At 39.2% G+C, this 12,090-nt stretch overlaps 1 protein-coding gene across 1 annotated transcript in view; it reads right to left on the reverse strand.

The window, feature by feature from the left end:
• The window catches only part of LOC126094626 (FAM172 family protein homolog CG10038), a 272,864-nt gene that overhangs the window by 8,899 nt on the left and 251,875 nt on the right, over positions 1-12,090 (reverse strand). Inside the window, exon 7 of the mRNA XM_049909109.1 lies at positions 1,962-2,046. Within this exon, the coding sequence (XP_049765066.1) occupies positions 1,962-2,046 (85 nt within the window). The remainder of the gene's footprint in view (positions 1-1,961; positions 2,047-12,090) is intronic.

A 12,090-nucleotide genomic window follows, 5' to 3' on the forward strand; every position in this document is an offset into this window, starting at 1 on the left:
ATAACATACTCTCAATAATGGATGAATCAAGTTTACTTACAACCTGTCTCAGGCATTTTCCCTCGACCAGGAAGTGCAGGAAAAGAAGAAGACTGAAATGAAGAAGAGAAGAAGAAGAACAAGAAGAAGAAGAAGAAGTAATGATATCACTCCACAAAGACAACTGTGTTAGCCACAGCAGATTACATTACTGTATAGTTATGCTCCAGTTTAATGTACTGTTCACTGTTCCATCAAAGTGCAAGCACACAATGCAGGATGCCCTGACATAATAATTCATAGTATATGACAACTGCAGGTCGTGAGTTCACAGTATGTGTTCAAGGTTACGACAAAGCTCAAAGGGAATACAATATACAACTATATATCGCTGTCCAATATTTTATACTTGAAATATAAATGTTGGGAAGTTAACCCATGCTGGAATATATACCAACTGAGAACTCTTCATTTTATCAATACACAACTGACAAAGCTTGATTTCAGAACAGAAATAGCTTTACTCATACGACAGTGTACATACTGCACATTGCACATTTGTATCTGATCCCACAAGACCTCATAATTTCACAACGGAGTACAAAACAGAATGTAGTTTGCTCTGTGGAACAAAATAATTAAATGTTAAAGATGTGGGTTTCATATGTTGCATGTCAAATTTTTTTATGGTAATGAAGATCCAATTATTTATTTCATGAAGGGCAAAGAGCATAAGGTAGGCAACCAATGTCTGGCACCTACATTTCATGTCCTGAACGATTTATGTAGAGTTTTACACCTGACTATACACCTTGCACTTGATAGCTAATATAAGGAAAGATGTGTATATAGAAGAAATCGAAATTGGATGTTCAAAGATGTTTTAGGTTAGCTGTTGGTCATAATTTGCTATACTCCTTGATATTTTAACTGGGCACCTGCCAGTCATTCTCAGGTGAGCCATCAAAGACTGAAGAACTTTCCCCACATGCAGTTTATTAACACACTCCCACCTGTAAGTTCAATGCATGCATTAAGATTGTGGTGACAGAATGATCACCCTACTTGGTGGGTAGTGCTGTTGCTGATGGGACTGTGGAGCTCTGCTGTCCTTATGGTTGCTTCTCACCATGGGCATTGGTATATTTTTTCCTCTTCATTCAGTGCAAATCATAGAAATGGTGGAGTTTCACATATTGTGCAACTGGTATTTAGTATTACAGTTCATCTAATTTTCTGCTGTGCACATTTCCATGGATTTTTTGATAATTAAATCCCAAAAAGATATTTCTGTGGCCAAAAGTCATCATACTTCACTGAAAGTCCATTGGAGATACAATAATTTTAGGATTCACAATGGAAATTGCATTATAAGGGATGGTATTGAAGTATCAAAGCCCATGACTTCCAAATGAAGCTGTGAAGGAATGTTTCATTAAAATCAAATATTAATAGCAGAAACTGTGTTACTTACAGCCATAAAAACATTATCTTTAACATATAATCTGTGTAAAACTCATATATCCATTCCTGGGAAGTGTCCTTTCGCTACACTGTTGGTATATATAACACTGCAGTAGTGGTCAAATTTAGAAAGAAATTTAGAATAATTAAAAGAGATGGATAAAAGGCATGGAAAAACACCTAACAATCTAAATTAATTAAGCAATCTGTGACACACAGTTTAATGGACACAGGTACATATAAACTTAAATTTTTCTAAAAGTTACTATGAATTAAAAAAAGTGGACTTTGTAAAAATGAAAATATTAGTGAATCAGTAGCAATAGAAATTTATAACAACTTGCTATAGCAAGGAAATTAATACATTCTGGTACGTGGGTAGTATTATATTTTGTTATTGTTGGTTGCAGAGTTAATGTCTTTCTATTACTTGAACTATTCTAGGCCCAAAATAACAAAGAAAATTATAAGCTTAAACTTTCTTCAAATGTAGTACACATCGATGGATACTGACGTACCTGCTGATATTCTTTCTATGTCAGGACGATGAAATGGTATTGGGGTGTCAAGTGGCTCATCTTCAGCAACCCAATTCCTGGAAACCTATAATATCAAAAAGCGTTACAAATAAGTAAGAGATCTTGTCCATCATATCAAAGTAATGTTTTTATTCTAAATGTCTCCAAACAAAATCAACATCAAATTATGACATTCATCATACTGAAGAGCATTTCAAAAAAACTTCTGAAATCTAGAACAGTTTCTCTCACTACCTACGTGTTGACTTACGGTATTCATTTATGTAACACTGTTCGGATAACTTTACTTGAAGTTTCTACTTGGAAAAGCATCATCAGACTGTTTTGTACCTTTCAAAATTTGAAGTGTTGATGATAGCAAGTAATAAACAGACCATGATATTCAATGATATCTGACAACAGTAGAAAGATTATGAAATTTTGCTTCACTTTTTAATTAACTATTTAACTGTTAATAATTCTTGCTTAACCAAAGTTCATTTTACTCCTAGTTTCTCAAGGTGTATGTCAGTTACTGAAAATGTATGCTACAACAGAAAGTTAGATATAAAATAATATTACAGAACAATAAAAAAATGTAGAGGTTAGTGGTTGTTGCTAATGGCTTTAAATTTATTTTAAAAATTGCAGTATTGTCAGTATTTACTTGACAAAAACTACCCAAGAGTCTGGAACAACATGTACAAAACACATATGTGAACCTCTTCAAATAAAGAATAATAATCATTAGCTGTATTATATGGACTGGGTAGGTGTTGGCAGAATGGGCAATTGAGGAAACTGTCACGTTAGGGAAATAATGTGAGGACAATTTGCACCTTAATCCCACAATCCCCTCTCACAAGAAGTAAGATTTGCTGTAAGCTACTAGTTGATGCATAAGCAGGCTCCACTGGCAGCCAGCTGGGTTCCCTGTAGCAAGCTCCACATATACTGTGTGACAGACCCAGAGGTGTTTCCCTTCCAAGGTTCCTGAGTGCTATCTGCAGAGGCCAATTAGGAGTCCTGTTTGGCACCTGACATGACAGCCTGCAAGGTCACAAGGCCAAGTACCAGTGAGGATGCTGGTAAACCATCATTAACATCATTCTTGTGAAACACAACTAGTTCTTTGTACTCATGAAGTAATGAGTGCTATCAACAGGGGATGTCAAATTAATTCCATATTTCTAGATTTCCAGAAGGCTTTTGACACCATTCCTCACAAGCGTCTTGTAGCCAAACTGAGTGCCTATGCAATATCGCCTCAGTTGTGCGACTGGATTCGTGATTTCCAGCCAGAAAGGTCACAACTCGTAGTAACAGACAAAACGTCATCGAGTGAAACAGAAGTAATATCCAGCGTTCCCCAAGGAAGTCTTGTAAAGTCGTTAGATGACCAGAACGAATTGCAAAATGATTTAGATAAGATATCTGTATGGTGCGAAAAGTGGCAATTGATCCTGAATAAAGAAAAGTGTGACGTTATGCACATGGGTACTTAAAGAAATCCGCTAAATTTCGATTAGGCGATAAGTCACACAAATCTTAAGGCTGTAAATTCAACTAATTATTTAGGGATTACAGTTACAAATACCATACATTGGAACGATCACATAGATAATGTTGTGGGTGGAGCCAAACAGAGATTGCGATTGATTGGCAAAACACTTAGAAGGTGCAACAGATCTATGAAAGAGACTGCTTATACTACACTTGTTCGCCCTATTCTGGAGTATTTCTGGGCTGTGTGGGATCCGTATCATGTGGGACTGGCGGAAGACATCGAAAAAGGCCGGCTCGTGTTGTATTATCACGAAATAGGTGAGACAGTGCCACAGATATGATACGTGAGTTGGAGTGGCGATCATTAAAACAAAGGAGTTTTTCGTTGCGACGGGATCTTCTCATGAACTTTCAATCACCAGTTTTCTCCTCCGATTGCGAAAACATTCTGTTGGCACCCACCCACATAGGCAGAAATGATCATCACGATAAAATAAGAGAAATCAGGGCTCGCACAGAAAAATCTAACAAGGGAACCTCCTCATCGCACCCCCCTCAGATTTAATTATAAGTTGGCACAGTGGATAGGCCTTGAAAAACTGAACACAGATTAATCGAGAAAACAGGAAGAAGTTGTGTGGAACTATGAAAAAATAAGCAAAATATACAAACTGAGTAGTCTATGTGCAATATAGGCAACATCAAGGATATTGCAAGCCCAGGAGCGCCGTGGTCCTGTGGTTAGCGTGAGCCGCTGCGGCATGAGAGGTCCTTGGTTCAAGTCTTCCCTCGAGTGAAAATTTTACTTTCCTTATTTTTCGCAAAGTTATGATCTGTCCGTTCGTTCATTGGCGTCTCTGTTCACTGTAATAAGTTTAGTGTCTGTGTTTTGCGACCACACCGCAAAACCGTGCGATTAGTAGACGAAAGGACGTGCCTCTCCAATGGGAACAGAAAACATTTGATCGCAAGATCATAGGTCAACCGATTCCTCCACAGGAAAACACGTCTGATATATTCTATACAACACTGGTGATGGCATGTGCGTCACATGACAGGAATATGTTGTCGACCCACCTAACTTGTACACTTGGCGAATGGGTAAAAAGATTCTTCTACCTTGCCTGATTTAGGTTTTCTTGTGGATGTGATAATCACTCCCAAAACAGTGATGAAAACATAAGAGTTTGTTACATAAACTGAAAATAAAAAATTAAACTTTTCACTCGAGGGAAGTCTTGAACCAAGGACCGCTCGTTCCAGAGCTGCTCACGCCAACCAAGGGACCACGGCGCACCTAAACTCATATTATCCTTCATGTTGCCTATGTTGCGCATAGACTACTCAGTTTGTATATTTTGCTTATTTTTTCATAGTTCCACACAACGTCTTCCTGTTTTCTCGACTGATCTGTGTTCAGTTTTTCAAGGCCTATCCACTGTACCAACTTATAACTAAATATGAGGGGGGTGCGATGGGGAGGTTCCCTTGTAAGTACTTGTTTTTCCCACGCGCCGATCGAGAGGGGAATGGTAGAGAGACGGCTTGAAGGTGGTTCATTAAACCCTCTGCCAGGGACCTTCTTGTGAATTGTAGAGTAATCACGTAGATGTAGGTGTAAGCCGTGGGACACAAGAGAATGTCAAATGCCCACTGGCTGCTCTGCACTTCTCTCAAACAATTTTAGATAAACTGTTCGGTAAAAAGATTTTCATTCAACTAACAGCTTGATTCATCAGCTTCACCATGACCTGGCTGTTATTTTGTTAACGGTCATAGTTATTGTGCTTAAACTACTGCACGAAATTTGAATAGTTTTCAATGAGAAACAGGGGTGGTTGTTAGTTTGAGTTTCACGGAATGTTAGGTCATACATTGCTGCATACGAAACATAAGTAACATAATTATTATACAGGTGTGGTACCTGTTCTTTCAAACATTCGTGTCTGAAAGAACAGACACCATATTCATATTGTGTGTGTTTCTGACGGCACACCAATCTGTCATCGCAAATGCACAATAATATCTGACCTCTTGTGCGAATAAAGTAGGGCTCAAAGCGAGGAGGAATGATGGACATGGGACACTGATGGAGATGGGGGGACATTCTCACATGGCTGAAGCAGTTTAGGTGACTGCTCGCATGAAGCTGGAAATTCGAGTTTGAATCCTGGGCCACCACAAATTTTCATCTGTCGCCTTAGAGTTATTTCAACAAACTATTGTAGCAAAAGTCGGAAATTTCTTTCGTCAAATATACTGAATTATTCTTTAAGCTGGGAAGGATGTCCGCATCTATCTCCAATCTCAAGGAAATGGGTTGTATGTATTACACACGTGGTATCTTCCAAATATCACAGTGCCGTAACAAAGTCGGTACCGCGCATCGATACCACAGATGGTAACGATGTCTCACTGCAAACTACAATGACGAATGGGAGGCGCTGAAGAAGCCACATCTATTCTCAGCTTCGCAGTGCCACCACACCGAGATGCCGATATAAGGGCGAGCAGAACAAGCTCACCCCATTTTGTGATCAAAGATTAAGGCGACAGCAATGTCTTAGATGGGACGCCAGCATTTATTATGTCTTTGTTGCACTTTAACTGTTAATATTGTCAATCACTTTTCAAGTGAAGAGTCCCGAAAAATTTGTCTGTATCTAGTGATACTTTAACATTCAGAAACAGCTATAAATACTCAGAACATTGCTCTGGAAATGGATGGCCAAAGTTAAGGAAATCTTCAGGTCTCTCTTGTAATAAAGCGAACTGATAAAAATATCAGTGACCGATGACCTCAGCAGTTTGGTCCCTTAGGAATTCACACACACAAGTCATATTTTACATGTTCTCATTCTCCTCTTGGAGCAGGTAAAGAATCCGCAGTTGTACTGATGGTTGCTTTTTCATCAGGTAAAATAGCACTCCATTCTGCTCGTCGACATAAATGGTGAAGCCGGAATGAAATATTCATAGCATCCCTCATATTTCAAATAGTCTGATGTACCAAAACGGAACTTTCGCAAACAACAGTATGCAAAGAGTTAAGTACTGTGTAATGTAATGTGTGTGAAATCTTATGGGACTTAACTGCAAAGGTCATCAGTCCCTAAGCTTACATACAACTTAACCTAAATTATCCTAAGGGGACACACACACACACACGTACACCCATGCCCGAGGGAGGACTCGAACCTCCGCCGGGACCAGCCGCACAGGTTAAACTGTGAAACATCCTTATCTACGCTGACATGCAAGTGGCTACGGACTTTTTGAATCGGATAATGTTATTTTTGACAGGCTGTTGATAGGCGATGAATCGAGAATTGCTGTGGGTTTTTCAATAATGTAAGTGAAGAAATTACACATTTATTTTTGTACCGAGAAGAGGCATTTTCATGAACTATTGACTTGTCTTGCCCTCACTTGTGAGTTTAACAATACACTGTTTCAGAACTCAAAACTGATGACAAAGCGGGGGGGAGAGGGGGGGGGAGGAGGAGGAGGAGGAGGAGGAGGAGTCTGGGGAAAGTAAATCGCCAGTTGTGTTGGAATTTTGGCAGAATCCCATAGCCAAGTGTACTTTCCATAACGAATAGCTGGGACTGAAACTTGACAAAGGATTCTATTTCTGTATCTTGATGGTATGAGAAACATGAAAAAATTCAATCTGCAGAATTCTGTCAACTGCCCATAAAGGTGGAAACACATTATCAATATCTCTGATGAAGTAAACAATATCTGGGAGGCAAAGGTAGAGTCCTTCACTCTGTACACGGATAATAACTAAGAAATGTTATCTTACGTGCTGTGAATAGTTTTCAAATTTCTCTCAAATCGCTGATATATAGAAATAAAATCATTTGGCAAGTTTCAGTCCCAGCCATTCATTATTAAAAATACAATGCGTATAGTATTCAGCCACAACTGCAACAGAAGTGGATTATTTTCTTCAGACTACTTACTCCCTTCTTTTCTTCATTCAGGAAAGTGTTGTCAGTGACAAATTAAGAGTAATACCTAACTTCTCTAGCTGCCATATTAATATTTGTTTCTACTGCCAAAACATAGCAGTTTACAAACTGTTACTTCACTAACAATCTGAGGGCAAGACAACACCAGTTTGTGAAAAAGCGTGTTCTCAATATAAGTGTGTCATTTCTTCATTTCTCGGAGTACATGCTCGCGAGCAGAATTTGACAAGCTTTGTTGAGCTTGTTAAATTCTTCTCGCAAGCATGTATCCCGAGAGGCTGCAAGACAAACTACCTGCAGAGCGTAACTTCAGAAACAGCTACATTGCTCGAATAGTATTATACCCAATACAATGAAGACCTATTCAGTGAGGAAACTTCCCAAATAGCTGGATCTGTCCCCTCCTCAATCTCCGAGGCCAAGAGAACACACTGGGAGAAACTGATGTAAGACTGTGATATGAGTAGAAGTAGTCAAGAGGCATGGCGGCTTCTAAAATGCTTGAATAATGACCCTTCACAGACGAATATGTATGCGAATGTCCGACTGATCAAATTGCACACCAGCTCATACAAAATGGGAAACCACCTTATTCAACCGGGCCTGGTAAGAAGAAATGTGAGAGACGACCTGACCAAGAAACCGGTACTCTGCTTTAACCATTTACCCAGAATGAGGTGGATCTCGCTCTGAGTAAGTGCCAAAATGGGACAGCGGCAGGCCTTGATGATGTAAGACCGATAACAAAAGCATGGCTGAGAGACCTAATGAACAACTGTGTCCAATCCTGCAAGATTCCTAAACTCTGGAGGAAAGCCAAAGTTAGAGCTATCCGCAAGCCAGGCAAGGACTAAAATGATCCTAAAAGCTACCGCCCTATATCCCTCCTATGTTATCTGTATAAACTTCTTGAAAGACTTATCCTACACGGACTAAGGGAGAAGCTAGAGACAATATACATTCCACAGCAGGCTAGATTCAGACAGGGAAGAGATCACAGGAGCTGTATTTATAGATCTAACAGCAGCTTATGAAACAGTTAATCATAGAAGACTTGTTATGAAGCTGTACAATGCCACTAGAGACTACCAGCTAACCTGTTTCATAAGGAATCTCCTTGAAAATAGAAGATGTTTTGCTAAATTCCGGGGCATTGTGAATGCTGTTTCCATGCTCAAAATAAGTTGGCTAAAACTTGTGCACACTTGAAAGCTATCTCGATTATGAAAGCTATCTCGATTATACTTCTGGTATTGTTGACCTCAACAGACACTGATTCATTTCCAGAAAACTTTGGCCTGCTACAGTCTCGTCCACTGGACCGCGAGTGGTGTCCCAACGACAAGACTGTATCCTAAGATGAGAGCCTGGAGCAAATCCATCCTCCCTGTGCCTGCACTGCTTCTACTACGTCCCACATCAGGTAAAAGCAGATGCAGAAGGGTAAGGGCATATTAATTAGCGGTGTGCACTGTATCTCAAGCTGATGGCTGCATCGTGGGCAAGCTACTCAGACATGTCCGCAAAGAGTAATAGGCCATTTTTAATTTTAAGTTATTCACTAGTTATTGCAAAACAATGACCCAAAATGACGACAAACCTACATCTCTGTTTCAAATGTGCGGCATTTTATTATTTTGTCAAATTTCATAAAATGTACTATTACTCCATACATAATATCCTATATATTAAGAAATTTGTTTGTTTTCTGATTTCAGATAAGATCTGCAAACTGCTGGACTTCCGTCATGGACACACCTCCTTATGGGCACGGCAATTAACTCCTCGGATGGGGGGCTTAATAAAGACTGAATTTCTTTAAAAAATAAAATAAATGTTGTCCAAGAATCAATAAATAATGTGCAAAAAGACATACATAGATTGCTTTATTAGTTTTTCTCAAAAATTGTAAAAATAGCTTATATTATAAGTTGGGTGAGGAGAATGGACTCTTAAGTAGCAGCACCTAAATGAACGAAGTAAGATTATTCTGCAGAAACGCACACTCTCATGGAAATGCACTCGGCTAGCATACCAACAATGTGTGAAGTCGTCAACAGCTAGCATAGGAAAACAGTATCACAGGATCTGTCCCCAAAACCCAAAAATGCTTCATCATATGTACAGCCTGTGAGTGCACATAAAAATCAGTATCCAGACACTCGTAGACAAGACAGTCAGTGAAATAGGGAAAATAGAAGGCGAAATACTAAACTCTGCCTCCAAATATTCCTTCACAAAGCTAAATGAAGGAATATTTTCTCCAGTGAACAGCTGTACTCGTGCTAGGTTAAGTGACATAGTAAGCAGTAGTAAAAGTCGCTAAAACACAATAAGGCCCCAGGGTACAGAATTTGCGAGTCAACTCCGCTCCTGATCACAATTTACTGTAGATGTCTTGAGCAGTAGGTGGACATGTTCCCCGTGACTGGGTACAAACGCATATCACACTCACCTAAAAAAGAAACTAAACTGATCCATACAACTACCATCATACATCACTTACACTTGGAACAAAATACTTTCCCCGTAAAAATCAGCAAAGTTTCCGGTAAACGTCGATCATGCGAAACGTATTTCTTGATCTTGACCCATGATATTCTCAGAAGTATAGATACAGAAAACCTTGCTGATTTGGTATTTCTGGGCTATTGAAATGCTCCCGAGTGACACCACAACGGTGCGTTCAAAAGGATGTATATTCCAATCGGATTCCAATCAGGTTTGCTAGTGGATCAAATATAACCCATCAGATCTGGCGCAGCACATCACACTGGGTGGAGAGTCTTCTTCAGGTGGTGAAGTAATGTCTGGTGTGCCCGAAGGGAGTGTAACAGGAGCGTTGCTGTTCATTTATACATGAACGGTTCAGCAGATAGTATCAATTGCATTCTCATTTTCTTTTGCAGTTGCATTCTCATTTTCTTTTGCAGACGACGCCTTTGAATAAATTTTATTCGGTAACAATCGTACAAATGTCCAGTCACATTTGACAAAATATCAGTCTCGTGCAAAGACTGGTAGTTAAGTCTCGATATAGAGAAATGCAGCGGCGAGCACTTCACAAACCACAAAAGCTCGGAATTCTTTGAGTACAGGATTAATAAACCACAACTAGAGCCAGTCACCTCTTAAAGATATCAGAGAGCAATAAAGTTTAGGTAAATGAATTAGCACAACATGGGCTCACTTGTATGTAAAGTAAATGGCAGGCTTCAATTCACTGGTACGTAACTGTAAACTACAATTCTCTGTCTTCCGTACACCACATAACTGAATACTGCTTAAGTGTGCGTCTCGTATAAGATCAGAATAGCAGATGATTTCGAGCATATCTTTGATGGATTGGCGGAAGAATGTAAGAGAAAACGTTGGAAAATCTTATCTGGCAGATAATCTTGAAGGCATGCTGTCACCTCCCGAGAATCCGCCTGGAAAACTCAAGTATCTGGCTTTCGAGGGAGAAACCATGAATATTTTGTAGCTCCTTATGTGCGGAGACTGTAGACAACATACAGATAAAACCAGGCAAGTAATAAATCTCATAGGCGCGTGCCACAAAAGACATTCCCTCAAAATCCCAACCGCATATGGAACTGGAATAAGCCCCAAGATATTTTAAAATACGACGGACCATCTGAAAGACACTTAATATCTATTCACTGATTATTAGTGTAGGCGTAGAGTATTTGTACAGTCAGCTGCAAGTGATAAGATATTCCAATGACAAAAGGGTAATAGCACACTCTAAGTATGGTTAATACTGTATTCAGATGAAACATTTACTAGTAACTGCTTCGATAATGTTAAGCTGACTTCCTTGTGATCATGCAAGAAGGGGTTTTTTTTAAGAACCTTTATGTTGCTAAAACATGGATATCCAGTAACTGCTTGTGTTGATATAAAACTATTACATATGTAACAACTGCGTATGACGAATTTAATAGCAACCAGATAACAATATGCCTACGTGTATATTATTTGCATGTGTTGCATTACCTGCTACCTGGTGAACTGCCATCGCTTGCTTTGAAGTACACCAACAGGAACATGGAAAGGAAATAATACTGAACACGATCTATTTGCTAATTTCGGTTTTAATTTTATATATTTTAGTCACCATTACTCGGACGTTGTTACTGCTACTGTCTAAGCTATTCTCCGATTTTGCCTTGAACGAACTAGCAGTTTATTATTAATGGTAGAGGCAAATCTCTCTACTTGATATACAAAGACACGTACTTCCTTCTCTTCCAGTTTCTCTTTGCAACGTACTAGGGGCATATTATCTCTGGTCAGTGCTGAATGAAGTTCAAAATCGTGTATATTCATACATGCGATACTACTGAACCGTAACTTTTTCCTCGGTTTAATCCGCACTCAGCTTGTCATATGTCTGTTAAATTCCTACAAAAACTGTTCAAATTGCAACAACGACGAACTTTTTTGGGCGCTCGCGGCGAAAAAGAGTGTTTCAGTCACAAAATGATTATCATCATCGAGTTAAACTTCGTGTGGAAGAATTCATCAGGGCAAGTGACGCAATGAGATTTAGGGTTTAATGAATACGTTCCACTACTCAATTAGGGTACGGACGGAAAACCGCAATCAAGAGTACCGAACGAGAACTTCAATTTGACTAATAC

The sequence above is a fragment of the Schistocerca cancellata genome, chromosome 8, assembly GCF_023864275.1.
Source record: "Schistocerca cancellata isolate TAMUIC-IGC-003103 chromosome 8, iqSchCanc2.1, whole genome shotgun sequence".
NCBI classification, from domain to species: Eukaryota; Metazoa; Arthropoda; class Insecta; order Orthoptera; family Acrididae; genus Schistocerca; species Schistocerca cancellata.